Source organism: Geotrypetes seraphini, chromosome 6, assembly GCF_902459505.1.
Source record: "Geotrypetes seraphini chromosome 6, aGeoSer1.1, whole genome shotgun sequence".
Lineage (NCBI taxonomy): Eukaryota > Metazoa > Chordata > Amphibia > Gymnophiona > Dermophiidae > Geotrypetes > Geotrypetes seraphini.
The window spans coordinates 29,172,775-29,189,944 of NC_047089.1; the positions used below are offsets into that span (position 1 = coordinate 29,172,775).

Genomic DNA, 17,170 nt, shown 5'->3' on the forward strand with positions numbered 1-17,170 from the left:
GTCAAAACCATCTCAGCCCTTTTGACTTTTTCCTCCAGGGCATAGCCAGTCTCCCATCATCATTGCCTCTTCCTCAGCCTATCGGAGGTCACCTCCAAATCTTCCTCAGCCGTTGGGAGGTCATCACATCAGACCAATGGGTCCTCAATATCATTCGCCACGGCTACTCTCTCAACTTCCAGACTCTTCCACCAGACAATCCTCCCGTTGAGTCTGCTTCTCACTCCTCCCAAACCCACCTCCTCCTGAGGGAGGTCCAATCCCTCCTTCTTCTCAATGCCATCGAAGAGGTGCCTCCGGACCAAAGGGGTCAGGGATTCTACTCCCGCTACTTCCTGGTTCCCAAGAAGACAGGAGACCTTCGTCCCATCCTCGATCTCAGGGACCTCAACAAGTGTCTGGTCAAGGAGAAGTTCAGAATGCTCTCCCTTGCCACGCTTTACCCTCTTCTCTCTCAACACGATTGGCTATGTTCCCTGGACCTCAAAGAGGCCTACACTCACATCCCAATCAATCCGACTTCACGTTGCTACCTACGGTTTCAAATACAGCACCGTCACTATCAGTACAAAGTGCTACCTTTTGGCCTTGCTTCATCGCCCAGGGTGTTCACCAAGTGCCTTATTGTGGTGGCGGCCTTCCTCAGGTCTCACAACCTCCAGGTGTTCCCCTACTTGGACGATTGGTTGGTGAAAGCACCTACGTCTCCACTTGTGCTACAAGCCACTCATCACACCATCTCTTTCCTCCATCTCCTGGGGTTCGAGATCAACTACCCCAAGTCGCATCTGCTTCCCACACAGCGACTTCAGTTCATTGGAGCAGTTCTCGACACCACACTAATGAGGGCGTTTCTCCCCTCCGACCGTCAACGGACCCTGCTCCACCTCTGTCGTCAGGTGCTCCTTCATCACTCCATTCCTGCCCGACAGATGATGGTCCTCCTGGGCCACATGGCCTCGACGGTCCATGTGCTTCCTCTGGTGCGACTCCACCTCAGGACACCCCAATGGACTCTTGCCAACCAATGGTCACAGACCACGGATCTTCTTTCTCATCCCATCTCTGTGACATCGTCTCTTCAGCAATCTCTTCAATGTGGTTGAACTCCTCAAATCTTTCCAGGGGTCTACTCTTTCATCTACCCCCTCACTCCATGATCATAACCACGGATGCCTCCCCCTATGCGTGGGGAGCTCACCTGGGAGATCTACGCACCCAGGGACTCTGGACCCCTCAGGAGCGTCAACATCACATCAATTTCCTGAAACTCAGAACCATGTTCTATGCTCTCAAGGCCTTCCAGCACCTTCTCTGCCCTCAGGTTCTTCTCCTGTGCACAGACAATCAAGTCGCCATGTACTACATAAACAAGCAAGGCGGCACCGGATCTCGCCTCCTTTGTCAGGAGGCTCTCAGCATCTGGACCTGGGCCACGGCCCGCAATCTCTTCCTCAAGGCTGTCTATATCCAGGGCGAACAGAACTCCCTGGCCGACAATCTCAGCCACATCCTTCAACCTCACGAGTGGACTCTGGACCCTTCAACACTCCACTCAATCTTTGCTCGCTGGGGCACTCCGCAGGTGGACCTCTTTGCAGTGCCTCACAACCATCAGCTGCCCCAGTTCTGTTCCAGACTCTTCTCTCCTCATCGTCTGACCCCAGATGCATTCCTGCTCGACTGGACGGATCGGTTCCTCTATGCCTTTCCTCAACTACCTCTGATGTTGTGGACATTATCCAAACTCCGCAGGGACAGGGCCACCATGATTCTCATCGCTCCTCGGTGGCCTCGCCAACACTGGTTCTTCCTCCTGCTTCAGCTCAGCTCCAGGGAGCCCATTCCTCTTCCTGTGTTTCCTACTCTACTTACGCAGCAACGTCAGTCTCTACTGCATCCCAATCTGTCTTCGCTCCACCTGACAGCTTGGTTTCTCTCGGGCTGACCTCTCCAGAGAATCTGTCTCAGCCTGTCCGTCGCATTTTGGATGCCTCCAGGAAACCGGCCACCCTCCAATGTTACCATCAGAAGTGGACCAGGTTCTCCTCTTGGTGTCTACTGCATCATCACGATCCCACCTCATTAACGGTGGAACCTGTACTGGACTATTTGCTCTCTCTGTCCGACGCTGGCCTCAAGTCTACCTCAATCAGAGTCCACCTCAGTGCCATCACTGCGTTTCATGAGCCTATCCTCGGAAAACCTCTCACGGCTCATCCACTGGTTTCCCGGTTCATGAGAGGCCTCTTCAATGTCAAACCACCTCTGAAGCCTCCTCCTGTCGTCTGGGACCTGAATGTGGTTTTATCAGCCCTCATGAAACCCCCTTTTGAACCTCTTGCCACAACTTCGCTCAAACTTCTAACATGGAAGGTGCTTTTCCTCATTGCCATCACCTTTGCCAGGAGGGTTAGTGAGATGCATGCACTGGTCGCCGATCCACCGTTCACTGTTTTTCACCATGACAAGGTGGTTCTGCGTACCCATCCTAAATTCCTTCCCAAGGTGGTCTCGGCTTTTCACCTCAACCAGTCCATTGTGTTGCCTGTCTTTTTCCCTAAACCCCATTCTCATCCTGGGGAACAGGCGTTGCACACGGTGGATTGTAAGCGTGCCCTTGCATACTACCTTGACCGTACCAGGGCTCACCGCTCGTCCCCTCAGCTCTTTCTGACCTTCGATCCTAACCGTCTAGGTCGTCCTGTCTCTAAACGGACGCTTTCCAACTGGCTTGCTGCCTGTATTGCGTTCTGTTATGCTCTGGCCGGTCTCTCACTGGAAGGTGCTGTCATGGCCCACAGGGTCAGAGCTATGGCTGCTTCTGTGGCTTTCCTCAGTTCCACGCCCATCGAGGAAATCTGCAAGGCTGCCACTTGGTCCTCAGTTCACACGTTCACTACTCACTACTGTCTGGATGCCTTCTCCAGACGGGATGGACACTTCGGCCAATCTGTGTTACAAAATTTATTTTCCTAATGGCCAACCATCCCTCCTCCCTCTCTGTTAGCTTGGAGGTCACCTATGCGTTAAGAATATGCTGCCTGCTTGTCCTGAGATAAAGCACAGTTACTTACCGTAACAGGTGTTATCCAGGGACAGCAGGCAGATATTCTTACGTCCCACCCTCCTCCCCGGGTTGGCTTCTTAGCTGGCTTATCTTAACTGGGGACCACGCTCTCCTCCGTCGGGCGGGAAGGCACTCGCGCATGCGCGGTGCGGCCAACTAGAACTTTCTAGTTAAAAAGGTCCGTACCGGGGCTCCGTCGGTGACGTCACCCATGCGTTAAGAATATCTGCCTGCTGTCCCTGGATAACACCTGTTACGGTAAGTAACTGTGCTATTCTGCATTTCTTAGCATTTTAGCTGCCAAATTTTGGACCGTTCTTTAAGCTTTGGTAACAATGGCTCTGCAAGTTATTTTTCAGTTTTGTCGGTACTCGAGATGTATAACAACTGGTCTAGGCAACTTACTACTCTTCAGTTTGTTAAATTACCCCATTATATGTATTTTCAAGGTATGCTGATGTTTCTCCCACGTCTTCCTCAGTGAAGACTGAAGCAAAGAATTCATTTAGGCCCCATTTTATCAAGCCCTGTTTAGGTTTTTTTAATTGCTAGCTCCAATGCTCATAGAATTCCTATGAGCATCGGAGCTTTTACTGCAGCGGCCGGCAATTAACCCCCCCCCCCCCCCCAACAACACGGCTTGATAAAAGGGGGCCCTTAATCTCTCCACTATATAGCCTTATTTTCCCTGAGTGTCCCTTTTCTCACATGTTTTCTAAAGTTTCCTAGCGAGAGCTGCATAGTTTGTTTTTTCCTGTTTTAATACTGCATTTAGTTTTATTTATTTATTTATTTATTTTTTGTTTCTTTCTCTTCCCAATTTGTGTGTTTTTGATTTACTTGTTTTAGACTATGATTTGTAATTAATAAAATAATATATTGAGGATGCCTCTAAAAGCAGTTGTAAAAAAAAAAGATTCCTTTGCGATTAAAGGAGAGAGTAAATCTACTGGAGTATTAATAAATACCAAAGGAGCCCATATGGGACTCTCAATAACATTAAGGAATTTTTAGTGAAGAGGAGCCCTCAGTTTTCACAACTAATGTTCATGCCAATGCCTGGGATTCGAGTTATACCCATATGGGTGCACTGAATAAATATCTTGTGAAACATCCCTGGGCTCCTGATACAGTGCAATCAGCGCTAACAAATAAGTGTGATCATTTATGCAACACTCCAATAAATATTACTGGCTCTGTGTTCTAAGAGAACTTATGGCGTCAAAAACAACTTCTGAACTGCAGTAAGTCCTGTGAGAAATGCAAGAAATTGCTCTCTTGGAACTAACTTGAGAAAAGGTGTACTTACCTTCATCCAACAAAACAAATTGCTCCACTCTATTAGCTAAGGTTAATGTCTTTAAACGGAAGAAAAAGCCTCAGGTTTGTCTAGGCAGGGCATACATGCTCAAGCCTCCTCCACCCACATCATTGGCTGCAAAAAAACTTCCGTCAAGACTTTATGCTTGCCGCTAGGCTAGTTTTCAACATGGGACAAAAATTGCCTCATTAGCAATGCTGCCAAAAGTGTTGAAGTATAAACGTGGCGTCTCTTAATGTGGCGTAGAGGAGGCTTGAGCATGTATGCCCTGCCTAAACCTGAGGCTTTTTCTTCCATTTAAAGACATTACCCTTAGCTAATAGAGTGGAGCAATTTGTTTTGTTGTATGATATAACGTTTATCCACTTCACTAATGTTGATTTAGTAACAGCAGTTATCTTCATTGCATTCATTGTTGAAACAGCTGAAGAAGTCCAATAGTTTGCTCTCTTTGTTCAACGGTGCTCCATTTCGGGGGAAGAAATCCCCCCTTCCTCGAGAGCTTAGCACTGTTAGAAAAGTTACAGCAAATCAGTTTGCAATACTGCGAGTTCATGACGATATAGCAGGGCTTTTATTATGGACTTGCATAATATAATAATTTTGCAAAACAAATTATTTGTATGTGTTTGAAGTGCTCAGACCAAGAAACCCATATAGTAGTGATGTCACTACAATGAGGTTTTCACAATTGGACGCCCCGTCCATTTTGATTGTTCCTGAACTCAGCGAGCCTTCACTAGTGTCCCTCTCTGATGAAGAGACGAAATCCGGATCGGGGGGACGGGAATAAATTCAGAAAAGAAAAAACATTCAGCATTTTACTGAAGCACTTGCACTTTATTTTAATAAGTCACCAATGAGAGTTAACAATACCAATCGCCCCCAAATACAGATAAGTACAATAAGTTGGACGGACCTAGAAGTTAGGTTTCAGTATTTAGGGTGGGCAGGGGACTTGTGAAGGCGATGATGGTCCCCTTGTAAACCTCATTGTAGTGACATCACTACTATATGGGTTTCTTGGTCTGAGCACTTCACAAACACATACAAATAATTTGTTTTGCATAATTATAAATGGTTAAGCTTTTAATAATATCATAGCTGTGATTATATTAATATATATTAATTTTCGTCACAGATTACAAAGAAATTTATCTCTCTAATTTGTAGTCGATAATATAATAATGCCACATAACTCTGAAGTTTCATTGTAATTGGAGAAGACTTGAAGCAGCTAAATGTACTTATGTTAGCACTTCTGCTTTTGTTCTATTTTTATAGAACACAGGGAATAGCTATTCTGTTCGCGCCAACGTCCAGCATGTCTTGCACCTAATGAAGCACCATAATAAACTGTTGTGTAATGATCGTGTGGTGAGCGACATACCAATGGCTAGAAACCAGTACAGTATTGACAGGAGATCTGAATCGTCCTTAGTCCCTCAAGAAGAACTCTCTGAACTTTTACTGACTCTGCAGGATGAATTTGGACAAATGAGTTTGTAAGTTTTTCTTGAATGTTATAACTTCTTTGTTTTGACCAAGTAATGGTTTTCTAAGTTGAAAGTATCCTTGGGGTAAGAGGAAGTAAAAATGTATGACAAAACTTGTAGAATTGAATTTTTAATGTTGTGTGTGTTTGTTTTTTTTTGCCAGATATGTACGATGTTGTAAGCTGTTTTGGTTAGTTGGAAATTTTTCAAATACAGTGGTACCTTGGTTTACGAGCATAATTCATTCTAGAAGCATGCTCGTAATCCAAAGCGCTCACATATCAAAGCAAATTTCCCCATAGGAGATAATGGAAACTTAGACGATTTGTTCCACAACCCAAAAACTTGGTGACCAGTGTATTTATAAAAAAAAGTACCTCGTGTACTAAAATGAGTCTTTCCTTTATTTCTGGAAGCAGGTGAAAATGTAGCTGTTCTCCTAAGCCTCTGCCGTCCGCCAGCCTCTCTTTCCACACCACCCCGAGCCCACATAGCTGGTCTGGATATTTGAAGAGCGGGCTGCTATACAGTGTTTGAGAAGAGTGCCATCCCGATAAACAGTCATGTAGGTGCGCATTACGTATAAATGCGCACAGTGTCGATGAGCGCATCATCGACGTGCGTGCTTACGTGTGACACGCGTGTACGTGCTCGTTTATCGGGACGGCACTTGTCTTACGAGTTAGTTTGCTGGAGTGTTTTGCTCTTCTTGTAAAACGCTCGCAAACTGCGTTACTTGCAAACAGGTTTGACAGTAGTAGAATATAAACACAGTAAAACCTTGGTGTGCGAACATAATTCGTTCCGAAAACATGCTTGTAATCCAAAACACTCGTATATCAAAGCGAATTTCCCCATAAGAAATAATGGAAACTCCACAACCCAAAAACTTTAATACAAAATACTGTATGTGTTCATATTGCAAGACCTTGCTTGTTTATAATAATAATAATTTTATTTTTATATACCGCCATACCCAGCGAGTTCTAGGCGGTTTACATTAATTAGATTAGGATCCGCATAGACATGTAGATTTACAACAAATTTATCGGATTTACAACAAATTTAGCCAAACTTGGCAGATGAAGGAAGAGGGTAGAAGAAGAAGGGGGAGATAGGAGCTATCATGAAAGAGGAGATGAGCCGAGCAAGGGGCCCGGAGATTATCGGAAGGGTCGGTTAAGGGTCTTGTTTGCTGAAAAGGTAGGTTTTGAGTAATTTTCTGAAGCCGAGGTAGGTGGGGGCCTCGAGTATCATTTGGGCTAGCCATGGGTTCAGCTTGGCTGCTTGGAAGGCGAGGGTTTTATCTAGGAATCTTTTGAGATGACAAAGCTTTAGCGAAGGGATGGCGAACAGCTGAATTCTGCGGGGTTTCTTGTTGGTGCAGTAAAGGTTAAAGTGGGGGGTGATGTTACTACACTCCTGCAGTGTCAGAGAGAGAGAGAACCACCATCAGTTCAGTTGTGATGTCGCATGTATACTGTATGTACTTGTATTGCAAGACCTTGCTTGTGTATCAAGTTAAAATTTAATAAAATGTTTTGTTTGTCTTGCAAAACACTTGCAAGTTACTTGCAATCTAATGTTTTACTGTACAAGATTTAGATGGGTTCCTCTCTCCTTTGTGCAATTCCGTCAGAACTAGTGCTAGAATTCTAGCACCACGAGCATTTATTCACAGTCATCTGGGGATTTTTTTCCCCACTGTTCCTAGTCTGATCATTACAACTAGTCCTGAGGCTGAAGAAGGCAAGCGCCAAAGGCTCCTTTTGGATAGCAGTTTTACATGTATTGCAAAAGTAGTACATTTGGGTTAAGTTAAAGAAAATTTAAAAAGGCAAGTACCAGTCATAACAGCAAAATAAAATTACAATATCTAGAAAGGTCAATAACGATTTCAAGTTCTTCTTCTGGTCCTTACTGTCTGTGCTCAGGTCATTTCTTGGCTTGTTGCAGGTACAGCACTTTTTCACTGTTTCACTTCCTTTCTCCAGGATTAGACTGGTTTTTCTAGCTTATTCTTTTGTGGGAAGTCTTTTGAATTTTCTTTGTGATTTTGGTAAATGTAAATCTTTGATAGCTTTTGTATTTAGCATGATGCAATAGGAAGCATATTTCTATTTCTATTTCCCACTATATTGCATTGTATACAGTGTCTTTCATTCTTGATGTTTCCAGTTCAGTTTTTGTCTTTATCTTTCTATTTCTAATCTGTGGTCACTTATTTTGTATTTGGTGTGAGAAGAACACAGTCCCTGCTCAAGAGTATAATCTAAACAGACAAGACAAACAGGTTGTCATGGATACAGTTAAGGGGAACGATTAATCAGCTGGATGGATTGGTGGGCAGAGTAGGGTTAAGGATCGAAGGCTATATCAAAAAGGTGGGTTTTCAGTCTGCTTTTAAGGGTAAGGGAAGGGGCTTGGCGGACAAATAATAATAATAACTTTATTCTTCTATACCGCCACAATCTTGCGACTTCTAGGCAGTTTACAATCAAGAGTGCTGGACAAACTCAGGTAACTTTTTATTCCAGACATAGGAAGCAGTTAGATGAAAGGAACGAAGTCTGGAATTTGCAGTGGAGGAGAAGGGTACAGCTGAGAGCAGCTTATCTGAGGAACGGAGTTCTCCGGGAGGTGTATAAGGAGAGAAGAGAGATATTGAGGGACAACAGAATGAACACACTTGTAGGTCGGCAAAAGGAGCTTGAACTGTATGCAAAGGCACATAGGGAACCAGTGAAGTGATTTAAGAAGAGGGGTGACATGAGTGTAGCAAGGTTGGTAGAAGATGAGTCATGCAGCAGAGTTTTGCACAGACTGCAAGGGAGAGGCGACACTGCGGGAGACCAGTTGGAAGTAGATTGCAGTAATCTAAGCATAAGGTTATGAGGGGGCGGACAAGGGTCTGGGTAGTGTACTCGGAGAGGAAGGATCAAATTTTGGTGATGCTGAAGAGATAGACGCGACAGGCTTTTTGGTGATGTTGAAGAGATAGAAGCGACAGGCCTTTTTGGATGTGCGTAGAAAATGAGAGGTCGGAATTGAAGACAACTCCAGGGTTGCGAGCAGAGGAGACTGGGAGAATGGCAGTATTTACCGAGATGGAGAGAGGAGGAGGAGCAAAGGGTTTAGGAGGAAAGAGCAGCAGCTCAATTTAGGACATATTTGATTTCAGATGACTGCAGAATATCCAGGCAGCAGTGTCGACCAAACAGGCAGAGACTTTTTTTTTTTTTCTTGGACTTTAGATGAAATTTCGGGTGCAGAGAGGTAGATCTGGGAGTCGTCGGCATAAAGGTAATGTTGGAAGCCAAGGGAGGAGATCGGGGCGCTGAGGGAAGAGGTCCTAAGACAGAGCTCTGGGGTACACCAACCGCTAGTGGGGTAGCAGCAGAAGAGGACCAACCAACACATACACTAAAGGTGCATTGGGAGAGTTAGGAAGCAAACCAGGAGAGGACAGATTCACGGAATCCAAGCATGGACAGCGTATCAAGGAGTAAGCTGTGATTTAACAGTATCAAAGGCAGCAGACAGGTGAAGAAGGATGAGGATTGAGTGAAGGCCCTAAGATCTGGCCATAAAGATCCTTCCCTCCCACCACCCCACCAACAAGACCCCAAGAGACAGCTGTAGTGGGGGGGGGGGTCAACTCAGAACCCCACCAGCTCCTCCCCCCATACCTCGTTATAGAAGCTGACAAGAGGGATTCCCACTCCCTCTTGCCAACAGGCCCGCCTCTTAAAAATGGCAGGCCTACACCTTCCAAATTCTTCAGTCGGATCGGTTTTGGAAGGAAACCGCTGGGAAAATGCTGTTGATTAAATTGCATTGACTTTTCATAAATGAGAGATGTACTTTGAATTTATTAATCCTTTGTACCTGAAAGACAGGATTAAATGTTATGCACTCAAATGTGCTTTGAAATCCCCCCCTAAAAGGAAATCTTTGACATACCAGAATTAGAGTATTTTAAGAGTTAGTTGGAGACCCAGAGACTTCAGTGTTATAAAACCTGCGCATTGGAACACATTGCCAACCGATTTAAGATTGGAGATTACCGTCGTTTACTATCATTTTGTAAGAAATGAAGACTTTCCTCTTTCCCTGCATGAGATATCTTGCTGAGTAAGTGTTGCCTTATGCAGTTAAACCAGGGGACCAGAAGGAGAGCTGCTCTGAAACTAAGGGCTCCTTTTACTAAGGTGCGCTAGCGTTTTTAGCGCACGCAGGAAATTACTGTGCACTTCGCTTCTGGTACTAATGCCAGCCAGCTCAATGCTGGCGTTAAGGTGTAGCGCGCGCAGCAATGTAGCGCGGGCTATTTCGTGCGTTAAAAGCCCTAGCGCACATTAGTAAAAGGAGCCGTAAAACTTTCAGATACTAACAGGTCAACAATAAAAAGCAAACGCTTCACTCCTTACCAGCAAAACAATTTTTAAAATTGAGGTTTCAGGGGAGCAGTTGTGTGTGTGTGTGTATTTGGGTTTTTTTTCCAATTCTTTATTCATTTTTTCATCTTACATCAAGTGTGCAATCTTAACATCAATTAAATCGTGCACATCACTTGAAATTCTTTTCTATTATCATCTTAAATACATAAATTAAGCCCCTCCCCCACCCTCCCTTTCCACAAATATAGTAAATCAAGCATATCATACATGTGTCGTATTCAAAAATATTAATTAAGCCAATAATATAACTATATATCCCCCCTTTCCCATTATTATAATTTTACTTTTAGTGTAAAAAAGGTGTCTAATCATTACAATGTTATCAATGGCCCTCAAATCTTTTTAAAATTATTATAATTCCCTTTAAAATTATTATAATTCCCTTTTTGTATGGCAATTATTCTTTCCATTTTGTATATATGGCACAACGAATTCCACCAGAAGGTGTAATTAAGTCTGGTGTAATTTTTCCAATTTCTGGCGATATGTTGAATGGCAACTCCTGTCATTATTAATAAAAGTTTATTATTGCTTGGTGAAATTAGACTTTTTAATCTCTTAGACGTCTCAAATAGAATTGTATCATATGATAGAGCTACATGGTTTTCTAATGTGTGTGTATTTGTTTTTTTTTGTGGAGGGTGTGGGGTTTTTGTTTGTTGGTTTGTAAGGAAAATATGTTTGGAGTGGGTCCAGCAGTCCAGTTGTTTTCACTTACATAGTAGCAATGTCGAACTGGGATTTTGACAGAATAACATATTAAGCTAGCTTTTTGCTTACTTAAATTTTGTAGAGTTTTTTTTTTTTTTTTTTTTTTAATCTTTATTAATTTTTTTACAACTTATAATAAGTGTCAACAAATAATAACATTTTAACTTAAATATAACACTTAATATTCTGCAATAATACATTTCAAAAAACTTATCTCCCCCCCTCCCATTCCAAATCAATTTTTAAATCACATAAGTTTCTTTAGGGTGTGCTTTTTTTTTTGGGGGGGGGTTGTACTAGTACTTTCATGACAACGGGGACAAACTAGAAAAGTTAATATCGCAAGTCAAGCAGTGAAAGCTATATAGTTCAGTTTGACCCGTTTACTTGTTTAGGAAGCTTCTCAGTCCTGTTTTCATTTATTTATTTATCTTTCTACATTTATTTTCCCCTGAAAACCACCCATCCCTTTTATCAGTGATCATCGAGAACTTGCGAAACAGATCCAAGAAGTGCACTCGGACAGATTGAGAATGGACCTAGAAAGAGAACTCGAGGCGCTAGTGAAAAGAATGGAGGCAAAGGGGGACCAAATATGTAAAGTTCGGCGCTATCAAGCACGGGTAAATCACTTTGTAAAATCACCTTTTCAAGATACTGACACTAAATGCTGCATTTGCATAAAACCAGAAGTGTTAATTGAGAAGAGACAAATTCCGTGTGCGCTCTGTAGCGAGGCTATTATTTTCTGTGCTGATGTCCCAGCAGAGCAAATAGGTTGAGGCATCAGCAAAGCTTCCTGGGCTGCACACACGTCCAGAAAAGACCAGATGTAGAATGTGGGCCCTAGATTGAAGAAAGTACAATGTAGCAATCCGAATAATGGTTCTCATATGTGAAGACACATGACCCGACATGGTCCGGGATGTTATGCTACACAGTTGTGGAGAACCTTACTAAAAATGAATGACACGGGGTATCTGTGAACAACAGCGATCAACAAATCTTAGATTAGAAGTGGTATTTTCTATTCATCTTTTTATAATGAGCCTCTTCCATTGGTTAGACCAGCGGTAAAAGGGGCTGTAATGATGTCTTTACTGAGTTGCAGCAGGACAGGAGCTCTGCGTTGCCTGTTGTTCACTGATACCCCTGTCATTCGTTTTTAGTACCATAACATCCCGGACCGCTGGGGAAAGAGTGTTTTCCGAAACACGGACCAAATCGGGTCCTGTATCTTCACATATGAGAACCATTATTTGGATTGCTACATTGTATTTTCTCCAATAAAGATTTTGCACTTTGTGCATCACATCTGCCGGGTTTTTTTTTTTTTTTCTTTCTTTCTTTGTTTTCGTTGTTTGATCCATCACTGCAGATTGTTGGATTATTTTTTGTTTCGTGGGTCGCCAGATAGCCACCACAAATCTAGACTTAGACATCCCTGTGTCTTAAGAAAAAAGTGATTTCCTGTAAGTGCTAGTCACCAGACATGGCATATTTTTAACAGTCCAATGAAAACAAAAAAACTGTGGATACAGATGTATTTTTTATCATTGTACTTTTTTCATTGAATTTATATGTCAGTATATAATAAATTATCTCCAGAACATCTGTATCCACAGTTTTTTGTTTTCATCGGAGGATTGTTTTCACTGTGGATCATTGGATCTCCCTATTTTTCTTTGTGATGTTTTTAACAGTCACAGCTATTCTGCATTATTTGATATCAGTATGCAAAGTTCTGTCTAGGCTTGAGCATAGGAGAAGTACCTTCACCATCAACAAACAGGAGGAATGCAAGTGCCCTGATGTATGTCATCTTGATAGCTTCTGGCATGTAGTGCTTTCCCTTAGCTCAGGTAACCTTTCAGCATTCTTGTATTGACAGGTGATCATTCACCTCGCCTCGAAGACCAGACACTTCTGATACCGTAAATCATCGTGACAATCAATTTTATTCTTTACCCCAGCAAAAATAGTGGATGTACTTTTTATATAATTTCTGCAGCATTAAGTGTTTAAAATACAGCTATTAATCTTATATATATACACTTCTGAATCTCTGGATTTTATTTTTTTACAAGGCTGCTTGGGTGTAGGAATTAAACTGTTATATTCAAGTACAAGTTTATTTTAGATATTTTATTTTTCTGTTTCTATAGTTAAGTATTTTTTTATTATCTCTAGAGACTTTTATATATCGTGATCAAGTTCGGCTTTAAGGTTATACAACTTCTGTAGTTTCATAAGAACCATCCTTTTAGGGATACTGCACAACAAGCACTGCCTTCAATGTATGCAAATCTTTCATATGTACCACTGTGGATATCCTGAAAACCTTACCGGCAAGGGGTACTCCAGGACCAACTTGGGAAATATTGGTCTAAATGTCTAAAGGGAAGATTCTCAAATGTTTGCAGTAAAATCCGACAGGTAGTTGTCATGGACAGTAACGATTTCAAAAAGGCGTGTCATTCTTAAAAAAACAAAACGCGCATGCCAATGAGTTTCGGGGAGGGTTGCTAAATTTGCACATGCTGATCGCTGGTGATAACGATTGGCACATTTGCAGAATAAATGCGCGAAAAAAAACCCCCAACCCCAAATTGAAGATCGATAGGAGGGATGCATGCCCACACCCTCCTGTTGCTGATGTCAAGCAACACCCAGCCCCACCCCGTCAGTGGGAGAGAAGCCAACTCCCTCCTGCCACCATGCAACAACCACCGATGCCTCCCCCAACATACCAGCAGCGGGAAGGATGCCTACAGTGGGAGAGATGTCCACTCCTGAAGGTCCTTAAGCAACCTGGGCCAATCAGAGCCCTAGGCCCACGGCGTGTCCCCGGATGCACCGGGGTGGGGGGGGGGAGCGGCCGAGGCCCGTCATTATGAAGAGGTGGGCCTGCTGGACAGAGGGGGTAGGCATCCCTGCGGCCAGACTTCATAAACAAGGTAAAGGGGGGGAGGGGGAGTCATCTGAGGCATGACGGTGGTGGTGGGAGGGAGTGGGCATCTCTCCTGAAAGGGGGGGGGGTTTGCATGGCAGCAGCTAAATTTTCTGGCAAATCTGAGCAGTCGAGCTTTATATTCCTTCACATGCCTGTCGATGCCTGAGCCGGTCAACGTTCAGGCACTGACCAGAAAGTTAGGCTATGATAGAGCAGACCTATCGGGAAGTGTTACTCGCAAATGTAGATCAGCGAGGTTGGGGAATCACCTGGCAATAGGGAATCGGCCGGAGTGCTCCTTTAAATATTAATGATCTCGTTGTAATACATTTTGCATGGCAGATTCGTAGACTGCTAGGAAGCTCGGAAAAGACCACGATAATCCGCTGCTAAAATATCTGGACGCTAAACCGGTTTAGCGCCCACATTAAAGTTTTGAGAATCTTCCCCTAAGCGGGTTACAAACTAGCATTTAAAAGAATAGCATCTTAAAAGAAACAAAAAAAGGACAATACAGTTTAGGGGCATTTGTCTGGGGTGAGTGCACCCAGTAACAGAGTGGCATGCTGTCTATACAGGGGTACTCTGGAAGCTTTAAAAGGCGTTAGCGCCCACAGTAGTCTGGGGGTGACTTGGAGCCACAGAGGGCACTGCTCCTCTTGTTTTGCACAGGGTGCAGAGTTCATACTGAAAGTTTTTGTTATTTAAATAGGTATTATAACCTACAAAGACCCTTTATTTTTGACACACCTGTACAGCTACTAGAACGTCATATAAATCTGTGACAATACTTATGCACATATATTTTCTGTTTCTTTGGTATTAAAGGTTGAGAAACTAAAGGCGTCGGCTTACAACAAGAGAAATTCAGAGGGTCATACTCGAGACAGTAGAGCTTTGAAAGGAGTAAATGAAGTCAAAATAACACCTGCATCCATGCAAGAGATAGAGGCAGGTGGCAGGAAACCTGGAGAGAACACCAAAAAGAGCCTTCAGCTACTAAGGGATATGCAAGCAATGCAAACTTCACTTCAAAGAGAAGACCTGTGCTGGGATTATTGATTACAGTTTGGATCTGTTTTCCTTACGTGTATAGCAAGTTGTGATTTTCCTACCTGTCCATCTCCATTTAGCTGAGCTCAGTTCTTAATCTTTCTAAATATCATTTTCCAGTGCTGAAGGCAGAATTATGTACAAATTGCACTTTCTAAACAAAGAAACTGAATGTTTTATATATATATATATATATATTTTAAGAACACAGATTGTGTTGGGAATTGGAACTTGTTGATGGAGTTGGTTGTGGCAGCCTAGTTGGACAGTCTAGCAGAAGGTCTCAAGCCAGTCCTTGAGACATACCCAGCCAGGTTTTTAGGCTACTGAAATGAATATGAGACATTTGCAGGCACCACTTCCATGGAATGCAGATCTCTCTCGTGTAGCTGCATTGTTGGAATCCTGAAAACCAGACTGGCTTGGTGTGTCCTGAAGACTAGATTAAGAACCCCTGGTCAGTAGTATTAAAGCAGAACATGACAAGTGCTTGCGCTCTCGCTCTCTATTTTGGAAAAGAAGTTCCAACTTCATCTCTTTGCTCTTTGGCCCTTTTCATAAAGCATCTTTTTAAATCCAAATCCACTGTACTGCTAATACTTTAAAAGTGGTTCTGGAAAGTTTTAAAGGTGGCAGCTTGGGCTATAATTTAACATTGAAAAAGGTAGAAATATGAAAAATACATTTTTATGCTATTAACAAATTTGTATTTTATTGAACAGCCTCAAAACAGTCCACTAAAAAAACCAAAATGATCAAAATTGAGGTATCGTCGTCCAGGAAGGAAAAAGCTTTAAAAAAAATCTCTCATGCCCTTTCTTAATATGCTTACTTTAATACAATCCTTGCCAAAAAATTGTAATTTGCTTATATTGCTGTTAAAATTGCCACAGCTGGACCTGCAGGCTAATTTTCACAAGAAGTTCCCGCTTAAAAACGTATTGGCAAACATTGCAGGTAGAAAAGGACTCGTGGACTTTGCACCTGTTTTACTGCATACACGGGAGGATTAAGGGCTCCTTTTACAAAGGTGTGCTAGCGGTTTTAGCGCACGCACCGGATTAGCGCGCGCTAGCCGAAAATCTACCGCCCGCTCAAAAGGAGGCGGTAGCGGCTAGCGCGTGCTGCAATTTAGCGCACGCTATTCCGCGCGTTAAGGCCCTAGCGCACCTTCGTAAAAGGAACCCTAAAAATGAAACATTATGTACTTTGCCCATCTTAACCTTGTTTTCAGACCACATCTAAAAGTATGCCCCTTAGCCTCTTATGAATAAACATGCATACTCCAACCTGCCATGGAGGAAGATTATGGGATTACGTGAGCAGCTCACTTTGAACATAGCCCTGGTAATACAATAAAGCTAGTGTTATGTATTTTTCAGTTGTTAAACCTGTTAATCATCTCTGAAACATATAAACAGCAGCTACTTTGTTCAATTAATATTTTAATGTATTCTTAATGAAGCAGATTCTGTTGTTCCATTTTAAAGTTGAGCTCTAATGCTGCAGCTGTCCAAGTTATCATGTAAGTGTTCACGTTATATGTAATTTTTGTGGGTGTGGTTTTGTTGGGGGGGGGGGGGGTTGGAGAGAGAACTGTACAGCTCCTGGATGACTTTGTTCCTTTTCAACAGAGTTTAGTTTGGTGGAAAGTTTGATTATTTTCACAATTAAGAACAATTTCTATAAATATCTGAGGGAACAAGTAATAGTAAGAAATTATTTTTTTTTAAAAAAAGCATGCAATTTTTCTTTTAAAACTTGAATCTAAAATAGTTATTTACATCCAGGTCTTTCACAACATCTAAAATTTTTATTCTTGCTTTGCTTTACCAGCACAAGTCTATCCTTAGTATCCAAACTCGTGATGTAAGTAAGCATAGAGTATGACAAATGGGTGATGTGATATATAGATGAAACCATTTTTTCTAGTGCAATGTGTCTAGTGGTCCTGAACCGTAGGGTTTTGCATCTGAACCTGCAAATTGCCTGCAGAAAACTGTCCATTGTCACTTCAATCCCAGGGCGCTGCTCCCGCCCCCTCAGAAGTATTTCTGCTCTGCAGTTTTATTATTTTTGGATATTTTTGTAAGTGTTCGAGTGGAG

The 17,170-nt window shown here is 42.7% G+C and overlaps 1 protein-coding gene across 6 annotated transcripts in view; it reads left to right on the top strand.

The window, feature by feature from the left end:
* CEP57 (centrosomal protein 57) overlaps positions 1–16,770 on the top strand; it is a 119,120-nt gene extending 102,350 nt beyond the window's left edge. For all 6 annotated transcript variants that reach the window (XM_033948059.1, XM_033948057.1, XM_033948061.1 and 3 more), the window contains 3 exons: positions 5,676–5,896; positions 11,537–11,681; positions 14,840–16,770. In XM_033948059.1, coding sequence (XP_033803950.1) covers positions 5,676–5,896; positions 11,537–11,681; positions 14,840–15,073 — 600 coding nt within the window. In that variant the 3' untranslated portion in view covers positions 15,074–16,770. The remainder of the gene's footprint in view (positions 1–5,675; positions 5,897–11,536; positions 11,682–14,839) is intronic.
* Positions 16,771–17,170: the final 400 nt, after the last annotated feature.